Below are 22164 nucleotides of genomic sequence, written 5' to 3'. Positions count from 1 at the left end.
TATGAAAATAAAATTTAGTTTTAAGTGTCGTTTGCTACTATATAATTTTAAACCAATTTTATTAAACTTTAAAGCATTGGGTTTTGCCTGTAACTAGATCTTTGCTGTCATCTAACGGCGATAAAAAAACATTTTTCAAATCGTAAAATAAATAAAAATTTAAACTAATTTATTAAAATAAATGTAATGTAATTAAACATTTTATTTACGTTTGTCATATAAAAATAAATACATGTTGTTATTAAAGTTTAATTGTACTACTTAATTTGTTTAATTAACAAAACAATTATTTTTTTTATAACAACCACACAAATGCGGTAAAATAATATTATGACAACATTTAATAGACAATGGCATAATTACAACTATTCTAACATACAGTGTAAATAGTATTAATATCGAGTAATAATTACCCGACACCTTTAAATTTATGTTAAACTATTTGAAATTTTTTTTAAAAAGGTAGACCAACTCAAAATGTAACAATCAATTTTTTTGAAATTTTTTTAACAATTTTTTAAACAGTTTTTTAAAAAAAGATATCTTTTTACATTTTAAATAGCGATATATTCTAAGACTATTTTGATAAAACAAAAGTGAAATTTATATATTTTCAGTACGAATTAAATTTAAATAACCAAAAACCGGTTCTTCGCAGCAGAAAAAAAACTACAATTTCTTACGCAATTTTAACCAGCTGTAGTTAATAGCGTAATATCTATTACACGTACCAATTATTTAATAATTTTCAAGTGTATATTAAATACCAAATATCCAAGCTGTAATTATCAAACAAGTTCAGTAAAATTGGACAGGTCATTTGAAAGTTATTGAGTTAAATAAATCAAAAAACGTCACTACGAATTACTAATGCTGCGGGCGATGTATAAAAACGACACTGTTTTGCCTTATAAACTATATTTGAGACATAATACGTGTTTTCTTCGGTTTACCTATATCTGAAATTTAGTTTTACAATTGCAATTTAAAATACTATAGCATGTAAATAAAGTAAAAGTAAGAGATATATATGTTTTTGTAAATATTAGACTATAATAATTAACTAATAGACTGTATAAAAATTAACTTTATTATTGGTTTATTAAATGTGAAAAATCAATAAAAACTTATTTTTAGAAGGACTTTTTTGGAAAGCGATACATTATAAAAGCACAGTATAAATAAGATTTTATATAAATTGATATTTATCTGACGCTAAAACAACAAGTAGTATGTATTTCATTGCCAAACTTATTACTCTATTTTATATTCTTCATATAACTTCAGGTAAAAATAATAATATCAGAAATAAATTTTAGTATCATTTTTGTTTTAAAACGATAAAATAAATAATATAAAAATATATTTAATGTTTTAACTTGTACATATTTACAGGTGATACCTACTCGTTAACATCCATTCAATGCAAAGCAACTGACAACGTTATACAAGTATCATGGACGGCTACACCTGATATTAAGGACTATGTTATGCTGAAAGATTATGTTCCACCAAAAGTTATCAACAATCAAACAACTAACGCTGTGCCAAACGTAAGTTATTAAAAAAATACTTGTGTTTTACGTTTGTAAAAAATAGTACAACCGTATTAATCAGTATTATTAAATGCCTGTTTTAAATTCAATTTTCAGATCTTTCCCATTGAGAGTTATATAGTAACGTGGTTTAAAAATGATCTGCGAAACGAAATTTTGGATCAAAATGTGGTCGAACAGGTAAATGTATTTAAAATTGGCTTTTGATACAATTATGTATTTAAATATATCTTTATCCTTGTGGAAAGGTCGACTTAATTGCCTGAACATAGTATAACAATTGTAACGCCATGCCAGTCTTACGTTGCCTAAGGCTACTGATTTTTTATATTTCTATAAATTTAATTTATCTTATTAAAAAGTAATTAATAACTTATTATAGATGTAAAAGCATATAAATAATAGAGTAATAATGCAACTATGCAATTCAGAGTGATGACGCATCCTTTAGAGATTTCACAAAAGAAAACTTTAACAGTTTTGGAGAATATAGTTACGAAGACTTTATACAGAATAATACAGGTAAACATATAACGCTACACAGTTTAAAATAATGGGGTTTGTATATATACCTACTACTAATAACACGTGATATTTTTAGTGCCAAATGTTATTAGCAAACGCGTACTCGAGCCAGATAAAATCGGTTACAAGTTAAAGAGATTGGATAGTGTTACAACTTACAGCATTGCTGTGCGCGCGTTAGTTAACAATGCAACACTTGCGAAATACAATTCAACTTTTGAGTTTGAAAAACTTTTATTGGAATGTGAGGAAAAAACTGAAGAAGGAAGTATGGAAAAGGCTTTTTGTTTTAATGTCTCTTTAATAACTATAGCCTACCTATAATTATGGACATTAAAAGTAGTAAAAAAAAGTGTTTTAAAAAATGTGATTTCTTTGTACGTTTTAATAGTTGCCGGTCCACCTAGAAACTTAACCATCTATGCAAGATTAAGGACAGCATTCAGAGTAAGATGGGTCGAACCACTTATACCAAACGGAGAAATAACTAATTATGTATTGGAATACGGATATAAAGATAGAAGAACAAAAACTGTAAGTTCAAAAAAATTTTTTTAAATCAAAACCAAATAAATTCTAAAAAAAATCATAACCTACCTTTTTTTAAAACTTAAATTTAAATTTTTAGATAGATATACCAGCACCTGCAAGTTATTATTTATTGAAAGATTTAGATCCTCACCACGTTTTTCTTATTCGAATTGCTGCACAGAATTCGAAGCATATTGGAAACTTTACAAAATGGACAACAATAAGTCTTGGTAAAGAATAATATTTGTAAATTTTTATATTTTTGGTTTATCATAAATAAAAATATATTTCCGGGTTCAACCCTGCTGCTATCATGCTGTAGTGCTCTTGAGTAAAGGCGCTATAAACGATATGTACTCCTGCTAAGCCAGCACTTAATCAGCAGCTTAATTGTAACGCAATTTTAGCATACATTACCCTAATCTGCCAAAGGCAATTTGAGACTGGGTTCGGGTAACTGATGTTACTCTATGTTTAGGTTGTAAAGTCGACCTTCCCACATTAAAACTAAATAAATATAAAAAAAATTGTAACCCTTTTTCAATTTTTTTTTAGATTTAAAAACTTTTGTGATAGAATCAGTTTTACCATTGGAAGAAAAAGTAACTTTTCAAAGAGATGCAAGTTATAAAAAATTTATGACTTAATTAGTGCAAATAATTATTTTATAGTTTTATACACCATTTCCAAATTATGTAAAAACAAATCATAAAAGGCAAAGCTTAAAAAATGTGCCATAAACTTGGTTTTGTAAAGTTTTTGTAGTATGCATATTTTTTATGTTTTTAATTTTTGTGATACAGTTACGAAGATTACTACCTACTTCTTATATTGGGGCAAATTTCTTAAATTCAACTTCTATGCAAGTAGATACATTTATAAGGGTAAGGTTTCTTTAAATAAAAAGCTAAAAATTTCTAATTATTTGATTAAGTAATATTAATATTGTAAAATGAGTTTTTTTACCATAGATATAAAAATTAGGTAATACTTTTTTTATAATTTAAGGATAATTATATGCAAATGATGTAGCTCTATGACAAGGTAAAAAATGGTAGTTTTCTATAACTTAAAAAAAATGTTTTTTCAAGCTTAACATAAACTACAATTGAAACTTTAATGTTACAGTTTTAAATTTACAAAATATATTTATTTTTTACAGGCATATTATGAGATATTTTTTGATTCTCATGTTGAGTTAACAAGTGATGCAATCCAACATATGTTCTATACTAACCATGCAAGAGAGATCACAAGCTACACTAATGATATTAAAACACATGGTAATTAATATAAGGCCTAACTGTAAACCTAACACTTATTGTATATACATAGTCATATTGTTTTTACATCTTTGTAGCAAAAATATTTTAATTTTTTTTCTATTATTTATCTTTGATGTGGAGGGTCGATTTCATGATCTTAACATATAGTATTATCAGTTACCACGACCAAGTCTCGAGTTGCCTTTGGCAGTTTTGGATATTATAGATTATAAATGCCCGCAAATTATGCTGCTGATTAAGTGTTGGCTCAGCACGATCTCATATTATTTATAGCACCTTACCTAAGGAAGCTACAGCATAAAGCAGTTGGGATCAAACCAAAGACCTCATGTAGTGAAGCCAAGTGTTTTGACAACTACACTCTGCTGCTGGTCTATTACAACATCACATTTTTCAAAAAATTAAAAATATTTAATTAATTTTTTAACTTAATATTTTTAGATGTTCTTTTTTGTGGAACCAGCTTACAGAATTGTGATTCGAAAGCAACATGTAAAAATCAGTTTGGTTCGTTTAGATGTAAATGTAAGGAAGGATTTGTGGACACTGGTGTCACAAGTCACTACTTTCCTGGAAGAAGATGTGTTCCCAATACTAGTAAGTTGATTTTAATGTAATTTTATTGTTCTTGATAAAAACAGTTTTGGTTACTTTTAACTGCTTTATCTTTAATGTAAAAAGGCCAACTTTACAGCTTTATTTTAAATGTGGTTTTACCATTATTATTGTTAAATGCATTCAAACTAAACACTTGGCTTCACTACATGAGGTCCTGGGTTTGATCTCCACTGCACCCATGCTGTAGAACCCTTGAGTAAGGCACTATAATTGGTATAAACTCCTGCTAAGCCAACAATTAATCAGGATCTACGTTATAGGACAATTATAATCTATACTATTTTAAACTGCCAAAGTCAACTTGAGACTGGATTGGGGTTACTATTGTCACTTTATGTTTAGGTCGTGAAGTCAACCTTCCCACATCGAGAATAAATAAATGTAAAAAAAAAAACAAAAAAAACTACTGCAAAATTTTTATTGTTTTATTAATTATTTAAATTTTACTATTTTAACAGGCCCGCCTTCCGGTTTTAACCTAGATGTAATCAACCCGACAACAGTTCATGTCGTGTTTGGATCTCCTGATAAGAAAGTAGGTAAAGTTGATGGATATGAATTGGAATGGCAAACTCTATCTGGGGAGAAATCACCCACTGAATACTTGGATTTTGGAAAGTAAGTTGCTTTAAAGTTAAATGTATACATATTTTTTTATATATATTTATCCTTGATGTGGAAAGGTTAACTTTAGGATCTAAACATAGAATAACATTCGTTACCCCAACCCAGTCTCGAGTTGCCTTTGGCAGTTTGGGGTATTATAGATTATAATTACCCGATAATTAGGCTGCTGATCAAGTGTTAGCTCAGTAGGAGTTTATAGTGTTTATAGCGCCTTACTCAAGAGCGCTATAGCATAAGAGCAGTGGGAATGAAACTTAGGACCTCATGTAGTGAAGTGTTCTAACCACTACACCACGCTGCCAGTGATCATTAGTTTAATAAACAGGCAAACTACTGTACTAAATCATATAAAAAAACGTAAGGGCCACTTAACCTAAGACTAGGCCATTTCTATCCGTTTAAATTCTAACAATTTTAAATTTTTTTAGTTATGATTATATCATGGAAGAATATATCGATAATCTTAAACCAAATTCACTTCATCAATTTCGAGTTAGGGCAATGACTGATATTTCACCAGGAACTTGGTCAGATTGGAAACCTATTTGGACTGGTAAGTAAATAAAACTCAAGTTAATAAAATTTAAAATTAAAATTTTTTTTTTTTAAATGTTGGTATGTATAGAAATAAACTGACAGCGTGGTCAGTTGTGTGGTTTGAACACTTGGTTTTAATACACGTTGTGGGTTTGATTCCCACTGCTCCCATGCTTAACTTTAAGTAAGTTGTTATAAACAATATGAATTCCTGCTAAGCCAACACTTAATTAGCAGCATAATTATTGGCGATCTCAATTGTTGATATCTTAAACCGCCAAAAACAACTCGAGACTGGTTTGGGGTAACTGATGTTACTCTATGTTTAGGTCGTAAAGTCGACCTTTCAACAGCGAAAATAAAAATTAAAAAAAACAAATATATTATTTTTAATTTTATAGTGTGTGATACTTTCATGTTGACATTCAACGTGAACCTTACGAGACCAATAAATAATTATCAAGCTGTTCGACAAGAAGCGCATCGTAACATTAGCCAAGTGGTAAAAAATATTAAAATAATAAATTTATAGAAAAGAATTCATAAACTCCTGCTGAGCCAGCACTTAATCAGCAGTATAATTACTGGGCAATTATAATCTATAATATCCAAAACTGATCACAGCAACTTGAGACTGGGTCCAAGTAACTGATCTTACTCTATGTTTAAGTCGCACAATCGACTTTCCCACATCGAGAATAAAGATATATACAAAAAAATAAATAAAAATGGTTAGGCTGTGAAGTTGGCATTTTTATATAAAAAAATTGAAAAATTAAAGTTATCATTATGTTTTAGGTTACTTCGAAATTAAAAAATAATCGAGCTTTAGAATTTACTGATTTTGAAGTTGAAAAATCTGATCTTACTGGAAGGGGAAATATAAAAGTTCAAGTTATTTTATTTAAAAAATATAAACGTAAGTAAATTTTTAATTTAGAAATTTAAATATAAATATGACATAATTACGGCTAAATAAATGCAGAAAAGTTTTGTTATTACCTTAAAAAGTTTTAATTTTTTTGTATTTTTAGTGTTTTACATAACATAAAACAGACTTAAAAATTTAAAATTTTGGGTCTTGAATTTTTTTGGGGGGATTTAATTAGGAATTCAGAATCAAAATGTAAAATAATTTATTTTTAATGTAGAATTCAGCACGGCTTTGTTACAAAAATTAAGACTAGCTTCAACACAGAATAAAGTTAAAGATATTTTGATTGGTGATAAAGTAGGAATGGGAGTAATTATCAATCCTATCAATGTAACAGGTAAATAAATAATATTCAATTTTTGGTGGCATTTATTTTTTACTTTGTAAAGAATAAAAAAACTTGCAGCATGGTGGTTAGAGATCTTGGCTTCACAACATATTGTCCTGTGTTCAATTTCCACTGTCTCTCATGCTGTAGTGCCCTTGATTTTTTCCCACTGTCTCTCATGCTGTAGTGCTCTTGAGTAAGACGCTACAAACAGTATAAAATCCCACTGAACTAACACTTAATCAGCAGCTTAGTTATTAAGCAATTATAATTCATAAAATTCCAAACTGCCAAAGGCAACTCGAGACTGGGTAGGGGTAACTGATGTTACTCTATGTTAAGGTCGTGAAGTTGACTTTCCTCCAAAAAGAAATTTAAAGCATATAGATTAATTACTTTATTTTGTTTTAGATATAAATGAATGTGGATCTCGAAATGAAGACTGTTTAGGTAACCCATGTGAAAACATAATTGGATCGTTTAAGTGTGTTTGTCCTACTGGGAATATTGATGTTAGTCCTGATTATAATATGCTCACTGGAAGAAAATGCTTGGGTAAGTTCAATTTTTTTGTCTTATTATATAAAAATATAAAAATTACTAATGCCAGTTAACAAAATCAGAAATTTCTACTATTTTTTAATTTTTACAATTCTTATTTCTCCTTGAAACTTAGAGTAAGTCTCGAGTTGCATTTGGCAAACCCAGTCTTGAGTTGCATTTGACAATTTGGAATAATATTGTTTATAAATGCTCGATAATTAAGCTGCTGTTTAAGTTTTGGCTTAGCATGAGTTCATATTGTTAAATTGTGGTTTACTCAAAGGCGCTACAGCATAAGAGCAGTGGGAATCAAAAAAAGGACCTCATGTAGTAAAGCCATGTGGTCTAACCACCACCCCTTGCGGCTGGTGTACTTAGCATAAAAGCATTTAGTACCACAGTTTTCAATTTTATTTTTAACCCAAATTTTAAAATCTTTTTAGTTTTTGATGCTCCACCCAGTTTTAAAACAGCATTGGTCAACCCTAAGACAGTTATACTTAGTTGGAAGATACCTCCACAAATGAAAAAACCTGAACTTAACTATTGGTTTATTGTTGAATACAAATTTCAAAAACTTAAAGAAATTACAAGTATTATAAATTATATTTTTAATTTTTTATATACAATCATTATTTTATTAATTTTTGATGTGGGAAGGCTGACTTTTCTGCCTAAACATAAAGTTAAATTATTTAACCCAATCGTAGTCTAGAGTTGACTTATTATTAAGTATATTTATCCAAAAACAATCTGCCAATTGGTTTTTGGCTAACCAGGAGTTCATTTTATAAATAGCACCTTACTAAAGGCTACTACATCTTTGAAGCAGTGAGGATTGAACCCAGAACCTTATGTAGTTAAGCCATGTGTTCTACCACTGGTATAAACTTACTTTTTATTTTTTTTTAAAACTAACTTTTAATATTTTAACTTCTAGGTAAAACGGTTAGAATGAATGGAGCCAATTTTACAGAAGAAGATTTCGTGATGACAAAAACAATCACTAATTTACAAATGAATTCGGATTATGAGTTTAGAGTTGCAGCATCCAACCCAGCTAATATTGGAAGATTTACATCATGGAGTTATGTCAAAACAAGTAAGTTTATTATAGTATTGCTATCAACGGACTGGTACAGTGGTTAAGATACTGGACATAAAGATTTTTTTAATATATGTTGGTTTATTCTTGATGTAGAAAGGTTGACTTCACGACCTAAACATGGAGTAACAACTGTTACTTTTTTTATGTATATATCTTAATCTTTGTTGTAAGAAGGTTGACTTTACACTTTTTTTTTGTTTCTATCTTTATCCTCGATGTGGGAAAGTCGAATGCGCGACTTAATCATAGAGTAACATAAGCTACTCCGACCCAGTCTCGAGTTGCCTATGGCAGTTTGAGATATTATTGCCCGGTAATTATACTGCTGATTAAGTGTTGGCTTAGCAGGAGTTTGTATCGTTTATAGCGCCTTACTCAAGGGCACTACAGCATGAGCTCAGTGGGGATTGAACCCACGACCTCATGTGTGGTGTAGCAAGTGTTCTTAACTACAACACCACTCTGCCGGTCCTTAAAGTAGTGGGGATTGAACCCAAGAACTAGTAGTAACGCCAATGCTTTGACCACTACACCACGCTGACTTTTCATAATTGTATTATAAAAACAAATTATTTTTATTTTTAAGGTAATTCTATCTTCACAGCTAAATTAAATCTTACAAGTGTTATATATAAGAATGAACTACACAACCAAAACAGTGCTCGTACTAATGATATTATAAACAATATAAGGGATTTGGTAAGCTGATTTTTGCAAAAATATTTTAATTCAAAATAAAGTTAAATTATTTAAAAAAAAAAATTTTTTTTTAAATTATTGTATATTAGTAGGAAGTAAAAATTTAACTTTTATAGCATATTTAAACTATAAAAACTGGCTATATAATTTTTCCATTGCAGCATTATTTTGTATCATTAATTTTTTTTGTTGCCAATGCTTAAAAAAAATTAATAAAATTTGATTTTTAGATGAATAAAATTTTAAAGGAGAAAATGCCAGAATATATTGGTAGTGGTAGTATTACATTTCTGCCTGGGATTCAAGATAGAACATATGCGTAAGTTGTAACTTATCATTAAACATTTAAAATATGTTTAAATTTTTTGATTTTTTTTTCCTTCACAGAATTATAAGTTTAAATTTTTTTTTCTATCTATTTTTATTTTCAATGTGGAAAGGTCGAATGCGCGACCTGAACATTGAGTAACAACTGTTATCCCGACCCAGTTTCGAGTTGTCTTTGACAGTTGGGATATTATAAATACTAACTGCTCGATATTTAAGCTGCTGATTTAGTACTGGCTCAGCAGGAGTTTATACCGTTTATAGTGCTTTACTTAAGGCCGCTACAGAACAAGATCACTGGAGATCGAACCCAGGACCTCATATAGTTAAGCTTGTTCTGACCACCACACTATGCTGGTTAATTAAATATTAATATTAAATTTATACTTATTTTAAAAATTTTGCAGGGAAGTTCAAATGTTTTTTGATACACAATCTAGTATTCAAACTTCACAAATTGAACAAAAGTTTGAATATACGAATGTATTTGATGAAAAATTAGGTCTGGATTTTGCACATGTAGAAGTTAAAGGTAAATCAAATTTAAGTTAAAAATAAATTAAAAAATAATAAACAAATATTTTTAATATTAAAAATAGAATCTGTTGTTTTTATTTACTTTTTATATGTTAAAGCTGACTTTACAGCCTAAACATAAAGTAACATATGTTACATTGACCAAATCTACGTTACGTTTGGCAGTTTGGGATATTATTGAATATATTTGCCTGATATTTAATTAACTGATCAACTTTGGGCTCAGAAAAAATTTATACCTTTTGAGGTTACTACACCATGGAAACAGTGGGTATCGAACCTAGGACTCTTGTAGTAAAGCAAAGAGTTATGACTACAAACACTAAACCATTGCCACCAAGTTAAAAAAATAGTATCAATTTTTTTAATTACTTTTTTTTGTAGATTATAATGAATGTAATAGTACTTACGATGACTGTTCGAAAGACGGAAAATGTATTAACCTCTCACCAGGTTATAAATGTGAATGTAATGATGGGTTTGTGGATCTCAGTGATCAGAAATCTTTACTACCTGGAAGGTTTTGTTTTGACGAAGGTAAGACACTTAAAAAACCTGGTTTATTTATGGTAATTTACAGGCAGATTAATATTTGCTTAATGTATAAAGTAAATAATATTCTAATAAGGCAAACGCAATTCTAAGCTTGGCATAGTAACAAAAGTTTTCTTAAGTTTTGGCTATAAAGTCAGCCTTTTTTATTAATTACTACATGAAGTCACGGGTTCAATTCCTACCAACCCCATGCTGTATGGGCTTTAAGGTACTATAAATGGTATGAACTTCTGCTGTGTCAAATTTACCTTAAAGAATAATAATCAGCTAATGATAAATCTATCTTATCCAAAACTGCTAAAGGTAACTCAAGACTGGGTTGGGTTAATTGATGTTACTCTATGTTTAGGTTGTAAAGTTGACCTTCCCACATTAAATTAATGTAAAAAAACAAATTTCAAACTTCCAACGCCAACTTAAGAATGAATGTTACTTTATATGTAATATTATTACTTTAAATTAGATCTTATTACTACACCACAACCTACAACTACTAATGAATTCACAACACCAATTCCCACAACTGAACCTTTACCCTTGCCTGATGTTACTATACATGGTATTGCTATTGCTCCACACAAAATTAGGTTAACATGGAAAAGATTAAATAGTTTTGGAAATCATAATGATTTGGATTATGTGTTTCAATATAAAGTTAAAGGTAAGTAGTTGCATTTAAAAAAAATATTTTTTATGTGAAAGGGCTGATTTCACAGCCTAAACATAAGGTAGTTTTAGAAATGTTCGAACTTAAGACAAAGGACTGGGGCCGTGGGTAACAAAAATTATCCTTTTTTACACAAATTTAAATTACCCTTCTTTGTAAATTTAGTCCTTTTACGTCAGGAACAAATTATAAAAAAAAAATTTTCAGGTACTGCAGATTGGGAGTCAATAACTGCAGCTTCTTTCTTAACCAATGTTGTTATTGAAGATCTAAGATCGAACCTCATATATGTAATAAGGGTGGCAGAGAGGTGGAAAAATCGAAATGAGATTCACACTGTTTATAGTTTGCCTATTGAAGTTAGAACAAGTATGTTGCAAAAAATTGTATTAAAATTGAATTTTTCACTTATTTTTTTTGTATATATCTTTATCCTCGATGTGGTAAAGTCCAATGCGCGACTTAAACATAGAGTAACATCAGTTACTCCAACCCAGTCTCGAGTTGCCTGTGGCAGTTTGGGATATTATAGATTATAATTGCCCGATAATTATGCTGCTGATTAAGTGTTTGCTCAGCAGAAGTTCGTACCGTTTATAGCACCTTATTTAAGAGCGCTACAGCATGAGAGCAGTGGGGATTAAACCCACGACTTCATGTGGTGTAGCAAGTGTTATTACCACTACACCACGCTGCCGGTTAAACATAGCTTATTGTATTTAAACTCCTGGCTTCACCACATGGGGTCATTGGTTTGATCCCCACTTCTTCTATGCTAGACCATCTTTGTGTAAGGCGCTATATAGGGTACAAACTTCTGCCAAACAAAAAATATTGACTTGATAATGATTTTACAATTATAATCGATAATATTTAAAATTGCCAAAGTCAATTAAAAACTGGGTCAGCGAAAAAAAATGTATTTTATAAAAAGATATCAGCTTTTTCATAATGAGGACAAAAAATAGTGTAAATGTAAACCAAATAAAATTGTACAAATTGTCACAAGAATAATATATAACTCACATTTTGTCAGCACCATTTTCTTTCCGAATATTTCTCCATCTTCCTTCAATACCATCTGATGGTTTAACGTCAAGTGATTCAGCTAATACTAAATCCCAGTTAGCCGAGATAGTTTCAGATTATGTAAAAATTTAATATTGTTTATTTTTTGGTTCAAACTGTATGTAAATTGTTATTTTTCTACATTTATTTATTTTTGACGTCGAAAGCTTAACTTTATAGCCTAAACATAGAGTAACATTTGTTACCCAGACCTAGTCTTGGGTTTTTTGACAGTTTTAAATATAAACGATTTTTATTTTCTGTTGGCAAGAATAAGTAGGGTTTAAAATTTTTTTTTTGAAAGCTTTTTGACAAGAAAGCAGTGGTGATCAAACCCAGGACCTCATGCTGTAACATCAGGTGTTTTAACTACTACACCATGCTGTTAAACTCCGTATTAAAAAAATAATAAAAACTATTTTTCAACTTATTTTTAATATTGTAGGTAACAGAAGTTTTTACCCATCATGACACATTACTTAACTTTGCTAAACTCCAATTTGGAAGTACTGGAAAAATTAACTTTTTTCCTCACCCTGATAGAGGTAAATTTTAAGTTTATCTAAAATTTAAAAATTAAAAAAAAACAATTGTTAAATATAAAAATATGATCATTTTTTTACCTCCATAAGCTATGGATAAAATTTTTACAGAAAAAAATTTAAATTAAAATTTTTTATTTTTTATTTATTTATTTTTTTAGGTGTTATAGCTTCAGCTATATTTTTTGTGACCGACCAAAGTACAACGGACTCCATGATATTTTCCCAAGCTTATTTCGCTGCTCAAAAACAAGTAAAAAAACAATGGCCAGTCTCGTTAAACTCTATAAATGGTAACTTTTTTATATTTTTAAACAATTAAATTTTTATAGGTTATTGTTTTAATTTTTAAAGGTATGTTATTTTTCTACTTTTTTATATGAGTGGTAAAAAAAAACTGGTAGTGGTAAGAACACTTGGCTTTACTAAACGAGGTCCTGGGTTTGATTCCTACTGCTCTTAGACTAAGGCAAACTTAAGTAAAGTGCTATAAACGGTATGAACTTTATCTAAGCCAATACTTAAAAGGCAGCATAATTGTTTGGCAATTGTAATTAAAAATATAGCAAACTACCAAAGACAACTTAGGACTGGGTCAGGGTTACTGATGTTACTCTATGTTTAGTTCATAAAGTTGACCTTTCTACATCAAGGATAAATCTTTATAAAAATATTTCTTTTTTAGATTTGGATGAATGTATTTCTCCCCAACTGCAGGATTGTTCATATGCAGCACAGTGTATTAACACACAGGGTTCATATACATGTACTTGTATACAGGGATATGCTGAAGCTGGAAAACCGTATTTCTTATTACAAGGAAGATATTGTTTAGCTGTTTCAACTAAACCTACTGAAACTCCACCTGTTTCTACAACAAGTATGTCTATTTAGATTTTTATTTTATAAATAGTTAAACTCGATGTGGTAAGGTCGACTTCATGACCTAAACATAGAGTAACATTAGTTACTCCGACCCAGTTTCAATTTGCCTGTGGCAGTTTGGAATATTATAGATTATAGTTGCTCGATAATTATGCTGCTGATTAAGTGCTGGCTCAGCAGGAGTTTATACCGTTTGCGCTACAAAATAAGAGCAGTGGGGATCAAAACCAAGACTATGTATTAAAGTCATGTTTTCTGACCGATAACATCACGCGGTCTTATTTTTTGATTTTAGGCTAATATTCTTAGTAAAAATTAATTATCATTATTTTTTTATTAAGCTTTTTTCTTACAGGTTAAAATTTATAATACTTTGTTCTATGGTAAATTTACCTATAAAAAAAAGAATAAGCATGCTGCGTAATATAAAAAGATTGCATTTTGTATTTTTTTATTAAACTTGAACAGTTTTGTAATAATTAAGTTAACTAATTACAACTTAACTTACTTTAGCTTTATTATTTGGAAATGCTGACCCAAATCCTAAAACTCCAATATCAACTTCTATATCAGATTCATCAAACAAGTAAATAATAAACAAAATCAAATAAAGCTTATAATACTTAAATTTAAACGTTTAACAATTAGGTATTCTTATTATTTTTTTATATTTATTTATCTTCGATGTGGGAAGGTCAACTTAATGACCTTACATAGAAAAACAGTTACCCTGACCCAGTCTCGAATTACTTTTTACAGTTCGAGATATTATAGATTATGATTGCCTGTTAATCAGCTGCTAAGTGATTTTTACCTTTACTCAAGGGCGCTACTGCATAAGACCAGAGGGGATCAAACCAAGGACCTTATGTAGTGAAGTATAGTGTTTTGACCACTATACCATGCTGCCAGTTGAAAATGGCACAGGCAATTTTATATGCTGGGATAGTTGAGTTACTTTGGGTAACAGCCTTTAATGAGGAATTAATCTAAAATAGAAAAAAGTTTAAATTTTTAAAAAGTTACTACCAAAAACTTAATTTTCTATAGAGGTCCAACATCAACAAAAACCCAAGGACAAGTTAAATCAACAACAAAATTATCAACAACATCTACAACAACAGTAAATCCTACTTTACCATTTTTATCACCAAGTTGTCCAGCTGGTCAGGACCGAATAAATAACATTTGCAAAAGTAAAAATTTTATGACAAATTTAAAAAAAAAAATTTAAAATTTATAAAAATGGTGTATTTATAATTTATTTGCTATTTCGTTGTGGGTATTAAAATTTAAACCAGCACAGCAGGATAATGGTAATATACTTGACTTTATTATATAGGGTCTTGGGTTTGATTCCCACTGCATCTATGTTGCATTTTTCTATTTTTAAAAACATTATTTTGAATTTAATATGAATTTTAATAGCCCTTAAAATAAGGATTTACTACATGAGGTCTTGGGTTTAATTCCAACTTCTTCAATGTTGCCTTTTTTACCTTTTGACACATTTTTTTGTCTTTAAAATTTTAAATTAATACTTTTATTTTTATTTTTTTAGATGTTCTAGTATTTTCTGGCGAAATTGATATTTTAATGATATCTGGTAAAGACGTAACCCTGTCAACTATTCAGGATAATGGAGAGGATTATGTTAGAACTGCTTCAAAACCAGCGGTAACTAAAATAAAATTTAAAAAATATTTAAAAAGGGCATCTTAAAAATTTGGTCAGGATAACTAATGTTACTCTATGCTCAGGCCGTGAAGTTGTCCCCTTTTAAATAGAGTTTAATTAAATTAATTAAACCGGCAGCATGGTGTAGTGGTAAAAACACTTGCTACACCACACATGAGGTTGTCGGTTCAATTCCCACTGATCTTGTGCTGTAGCGCCCTTGGGTAAGGCGCTATAAATGGTATGAACTCCTCCTGAGCCAGCACTTAATCAACAGCATAATTATCGGGCAATTATAATATATATAATATTCCAAACTGCCATAGGCAACTCGAAACTGGGTTAGAGTAACTGATGTTACTCTATGTTTAAGTTGCACATTCGACTTTCCCACATTGAGGATAAAGATATATATACAAAAAAATATATTTATATATATTTATATTACCTTATAACACTGTTTAACATTTTTTAAAAGCTTGACAAGGCATTTAAAAGTATAATGCCTTTTTCAACGTATGTGTCTACAAAAATTCAAGAAATAAAAACGACATCACCGGTTCATATTTCATTTGTGATTGTGATTGAGAAAATAGATAATGAGTTTGAGAGATTTAAAAGAAACGTATTGAGTGGCCCTGTAAGTATATAAATAAAATATATCAGTTTTGGCAACAATTATATAAAAAAAATTATCTACTTAAGTAGTGGCTCTTTTTTACTTAATAAGGTCCTGAGTTTGATTCCAATTGCTTCCATGCAGTAGGCTCTTGAGTATGGTGCTATATTTTGTAGAAATGCATACTAAGCCAAAAATCAATTAGCAAATTAAATATCAGGCAATTGTATTTAATAATATACCAACTTGCTAAAGTAAACCCAAGAGTGGTTCAGGGTAACAGTTGCTATTCTATATGTAGGATCGGCTGTTAGTTTTTTTTGCATCAATGATAAATAAATGCAAAGTGTTATAAATTACATTAATTGTTACAATTAAGGTAACAAGTTCATCACTTCAAGAAAAGTTGACAGAGAATATGAATAAGCAAGATCCTCGGGGTTTAATTCAAGCTGTTAAAGGCGGAAATGTACAATTTAGTGCTGATTCACTTGAAATATCTAGTAAGCTAAGTTTAACGTAATAAATAAAGGTTATTTAATTTGAATTTTGCATCGTCAAATACTATGTTATTAAGGTCTACTGCTGTAATATCGTGTTAATACTTTGTCTCACTACATAAGGTCCTGAGTTTAAATCCCACTGTAAAAATTGTTTTGAATTGCACTCAACTTTTGACTAAGTTAATGGTTTTTAATTATTTATTTTTTATGGTAAAGGTTGACAATATTTGTTACCCAAAATCAATTTTAAGTTGCTTTTGGCAGTTAAGGATACTGTAGACTATAATTGTCCACAATTAAACTGCTGATTAAGTAATGGCTCAGCAGGAGTTTATACCGCCTTTCTTTAAGGGCGCTAAAGCATAAGAGTAGTGGGGATTAATAATCAAAACGTATTTTTTTATTTTTTTTTAAAATTATTTTTTTTTTTATAGTAATCAAAACGTATTTTTTTTGTAGATATAAATGAATGCGAATCAGAAAAACTATCAGATTGTGATATAATAAAAGGTCAATGTAAAAATACAGAGGGAAGTTTTGTATGTGAGTGTTATTCATCTTACAAAGATGTTTCAGCCGATCCTTTCTATAGACCTGGTAGAAAATGTGCAGGTAATAAAATAAAATTAAAAATCAGGAATTCAGTTGTATTTTTATTAGAAATTCTAGTAGTTATTTTGCATGAAAATTTAGAAAATGTAGTATATAAAATGTAGTATAGATAATTATGCTGCTGATTAAGTGCTGGCTCAGCAGGAGTTTATACCGTTTATAGCGCCTTACTCAAGTGCGCTACAGCATGAGATCAGTGGGGATTGAACCCACGACCCCATTTGTGGTGTAGCAAGTGTTCTTACCACTACACCACGCTGCCGGTTTATTATGCCATGTGAAGTTTTGAATTCAATTCCCACTGCTTGCACATTAAAGCACTCTTGAGTAAGATGCTATAAAAGGGGCCACCTTCTGCTAAGCCTAAAAAAACAGATTTTTTTAAAAACATCAAAGTTATATTTTTTTAAAAATGTCAAATCAACTTGAGACTAGGTTAGAATAACAAAAGGGTAACAAAAGCTCCCCTAATATTGCTTGCAAAGTCGGTGTTCTTTATCTACAATGTTGTGTATTATAGCAGTAGTACTAGTTGTAGTGGTGAATCTTTTGTATTTCTTTCTTACAGACCTTTGCCGACCAAACCCATGTTATAATAATGGATTTTGTACAGCCAGTGATGAAGGTAGTACATGTATATGTATGGAAGGGTATAATGGTAATAACTGTGAATTCGAAGGTAAGTTTTATGGTCTTTTAGTTTCGGTGCATAGTTTTTTCTGACAAATTTTCGGTGTTTTTTTATAAAGAAGTATTTTTATTAATAGTTTTATGTTAAATTTTTTGGGTTATTTTATTTTTACCTTATTAATTTTTTTTTTTAATATAATACTCTTTTTTATAATTTTTTTTAACTTTTAGACCCTAAAGAAGAAAGCAAAACACTAATGGCTGCACTTTTATCCGTAGCTGGGGCCATTTTTGTTATTATTCTTTGTGTTATATGTTGTTGTTTCATGAAAAAAAGAAGGAACAAAAGAAATAATCGAAATAAAGATGAAACTGGATTGGAACTTGAGCAAGGGTCAATAAAAAAAAATTAACTTTTAAATTTTTTTTTACATTTAAAATAGTTTTATATAAAGAATCCTATTTAAATCTTCAGTTGAAAGCCCACCAAATCGTTTAGATTTTATTTGTTGTAATATAGTTGCAATTTCCAAATTAATATTTGTTTTTTATAATTTACCCAGGCACCACAAACGGCAGTTTTTTTAAATTTTGTTGGCATATAAATTGGACATTCATAATATGCCTTCCACTAACCCCCATTATATATAGATTGTAGTTTTTAAATTAAATATTATTTTTATGTAAAATTAAAGATATGCAAGCAGCGAATTTGATGACACTGATTCAGAAGAAGAAATTGAAGAAGAAAAAAAGGTTGTTAAAAAAACTGCAGAGCCTAAACAAGAAATGCCAGGTATTATTAAAGTTTTTGCATAAATTAACGACATGGTGTAGTGGTTGAAACACTGGTTCCCTGTTATTGAATTCAGAGTTCGACTCCTTCTGATTTAATTTATTCTGTATCGCTCTAAGTATGGCGCAATAAACGGTACTAACTTTAACAGTCAAAAATCAAACAGAAGTTTTTTTTTTTTTTTTTTGTATATATCTTTATCCTCGATGTGGGAAAGTCGAATGCGCGACTTAAACATAGAGTAACATAAGTTACTCCGACCCAGTCTCGAGTTGCCTGTGGCAGTTTGGGATATTATAGAGACTATAATTGCCCGGTAATTATGCTGCTGATTAAGTGCTGGCTCAGCAGGAGTTTATACCGTTTATAGCGCCTTACTCATGGGTGCTACAGCATGAGATCAGTGGGGATTGAACCCACGACCTCATGTGTGGTGTAGCAAGTGTTCTTACCACTACACCACGCTGCCGGTCAAGTTATTTATCGTGCAATATATTCACTATTATTTAAACTGCCAAAAGCAAGATATAGAAAAATAAACTAACTGTAACGGCAGCGTGGTGTATTGGTTAAAACACTTGGGTTTACTACACGAGGTTCTGGGTTCAAACTCCACTTCTCTAATGCTGTAGTTCCCTTAGGTAAGGCGCTATAAACAGTAGAAACTCCTGTTCAGCCAATACTTAATCAGCAGCATAACTACTGGGCAATTATAAACTATAATATCCCCAACTGCCACACCAAATTTTAGGAAAAAATTAAACAGTTTTAAAACTTCTGATTTGCTTTTTCAGTTCGCACAACCCCCGATGTTGTAAAAGAAGCCAAACAACAAGACATCTACGTCAATCATGAAGTGACGTCATCAGCAATGACGCAACCTCCTCCTCCAGCCCGAACGACGTCGATCAATTCCAACGCCCCATCCAGGCACAGCACAACGCCCCAGGGAAGACCCCCAATGCGCCTCCCAAGACAATCAGTCCCAAGTTCTAACTCAATTCCAGAACCAAGACGCTGTGAGCCAGCTATGTCGATGTACAATCAACTACAGCGTTCCAGGAACCAAAAACCGTCCACTAGACGGCATCAGTCTGACGACAGTGATCTTCAGAGATCAGACATGGTTTCTCCGATCCGGAGGCCGTTGTCCACTGCCTCCTATACCCGCCACAATTCTTCTGATTCTTCTAATATGACGTCACAGACGGAAAGCACGCGACCGTTCTCGGGCATGTCCCGCGGAAGGCGACGCCAGCTTTCTGATATTAGCTCGGTGATGACGTCACACGCCGAGGAGCCGTCGTCGTCCGCGTTCTCGCCCGGCGCGTACGACAACACGACGTCACGTGACTACTCGGAGAGGTCACGTGACCACAGCGACGAAGACACCTCCTTCGGGTCGGAATTTTCGGACGATGACGATTTCGATGACTCTAGCGACAACGAATAGTTAAAAAAAATTGTAATGTGTTTTGTTTGGGAAAAATAGTTTTTATAATAAGCTTTTTAGAGTCATATATTTTACTTTAGAAATCTTTTTTTAATGCGATTTTTTTGATTTGTACTAATTCTAATTTATTAACAATGTTTATAAAGTTTTAAAATTGTGTTTCAAATTGTAATTGTTGTAATGTAAATTAATTGCATTTTTGAACAATGTACATTATATTGTGCGTTTTTTTTATTGCCTTTGTTATAATAATAATAAAATTGCCAAACGGTTTATTTACCAATACAAATGGAAAGGCGCTTTTTTAAAATTCTGCCTTAACTAAGCGTACAAATAAAAATCGTCTTTTTTAATTAGGACAATTTTGCCTCTGGTTTTAAACGCGTTAAGAAAAGCGTGGAATTTAAAAAAGGCGTTTTTTTTCTTCATTTTGCTAAAGAAGTTTAATGTAAGGCATTGGATTTAAATTGAAAATGTTTTTAAGTAAAATTTGAAGGTAAGTTTTATACTATGTAAATGTGTTTAAAATTCTAAATATTGGTAACTTTTTTTGTTAAGTTATAACAAATATATAAGCTAATACATACATTAATTAGTTAACGGTATATTATCTGACTTATTTACTTTTACCTAATATTAAACTAAAATAACATATAATAATTTATTTAACCTTTTTTTTTCTAACTTTTTAGTTTCTAAAGAAGCATTACATGAAAATTTTACTACTCCTTTTTAATGAACACAATCATGAAAACACGTAAGCTATTTTTAAATTTCAATATATCCAAACTGTAGTTGTATATTTAACATCACTTATTAATATAGATAAGGTAAAACTATGTTTGTTCTGATTTGTTGTTATATAACGTCAAAAATGTGTGAGGTTTAGTTTGGTTATTGCTTTACCTGTTGTATTTAATAATAACCGCTTTTCGGGAGTAGAGAGTAGTACATAACTTAAAACATTTTGTATAGTATGTATATAGTTAAATAATGCTATATTATTTGTTTAGAATAATGTTTTTTTTAATTTTTTGCTAGTTTACATTTAATTTTAGTTCATATCAAGTATTTGCTTTTTAAAATTCATATTAAACAAATATATGCTAATTAAGCAATCGTTGGGCATAATGCGTATCGTTAACTAATTCTCAAGACTCCTAATGTTATTATAATTATTCCTTGGAGCAATATTTAAATAATACAAAGTACAATATCGTGTTTTTTATTGATCCTAATAAGAAGCACGTGGCAAGGCGCGTGGCGATTTGTAATACATAACTCGTATCAAAACATAATCTCTTCTATCAATATCGAAAATTATGACGAATCTAACCTAGTTTTTTTCGGGCTAAGAGAGCAGATGTTATAACACGTGGACGTACTAAATACGCTCAAGCGTGGTTTTGATGAAAGTTACTTCTGGTTTGGATTAAAAATGTGTTGAATGATGGTTGTGAGGTGTATTGGGTATTTTTGGAATAAATATACTGACGTGGTTTCTTGAAACTTGTTGTTTACGTTACTATATATATCTGTTTTATTATCCATTAATTTTATATAAGCTCCATATAAAATTTCGGCCAAAAATTTAACAAAAAAAACATAATAAATTTGAAGTATGTTATAACATACTTTTTACAAAAACGCGTAATGATAAAAACTGACTAATTTTATTTGCTCAGCCAATGTGTCATCTGCGCCAATATAAATGCAGTAACTCTATTTGTATAGTAGCTTATTAAGATGTTTGCTCAATGCATATATAACGTACACCCGTTTTGTGTACCTAACGCCGTTTGTAAATTGGCGAAAAATCCGAAAGCAAATACCGTCGGAATAACAGCTTTTGTTTCGACAGAATAACATGCTTTGTTCTGTGCTTTTTAAGGCAGAAAGGTGGGCCGATAACGTTGGGTCTTGAATGTGTGTACCGTGCTTCTTTTTCTATTGTGTTATGTAAATGATTGATTGTCGGTTTACGAGCGACCTTAAAATCAT

The 22164-nt window shown here is 30.4% G+C and overlaps 1 protein-coding gene across 1 annotated transcript; it reads left to right on the top strand.

Annotated features, from left to right (window-relative positions):
- The first annotated feature begins 1146 nt into the window (after positions 1-1146).
- LOC145742567 (uncharacterized) lies at positions 1147-20392 on the top strand. Its single transcript, XM_082560343.1, has 39 exons — positions 1147-1287; positions 1396-1553; positions 1653-1736; positions 1988-2078; positions 2158-2349; positions 2473-2619; positions 2714-2842; positions 3168-3236; positions 3402-3496; positions 3775-3895; positions 4340-4495; positions 4975-5134; positions 5572-5696; positions 6082-6182; positions 6479-6599; positions 6832-6951; positions 7354-7497; positions 7929-8078; positions 8426-8587; positions 9180-9292; positions 9523-9611; positions 10027-10151; positions 10541-10693; positions 11175-11372; positions 11586-11747; positions 12415-12527; positions 12892-12991; positions 13150-13281; positions 13674-13868; positions 14387-14459; positions 14924-15069; positions 15435-15550; positions 16029-16190; positions 16549-16672; positions 17132-17284; positions 17853-17963; positions 18146-18308; positions 18610-18710; positions 19505-20392. The coding sequence occupies exons 1-39, from the start codon at positions 1233-1235 to the stop codon at positions 20161-20163; spliced, it is 5568 nt and encodes a 1855-aa protein (XP_082416469.1). The 5' UTR covers positions 1147-1232; the 3' UTR covers positions 20164-20392.
- The last annotated feature ends 1772 nt before the right edge of the window (positions 20393-22164 follow it).

Source organism: Corella eumyota, chromosome 2, assembly GCF_963082875.1.
Source record: "Corella eumyota chromosome 2, kaCorEumy4.1, whole genome shotgun sequence".
Lineage (NCBI taxonomy): Eukaryota > Metazoa > Chordata > Ascidiacea > Phlebobranchia > Corellidae > Corella > Corella eumyota.
The sequence above is the reverse complement of the archived record's forward strand: the minus strand, read 5'-3'. Positions and strand labels throughout refer to the sequence as shown.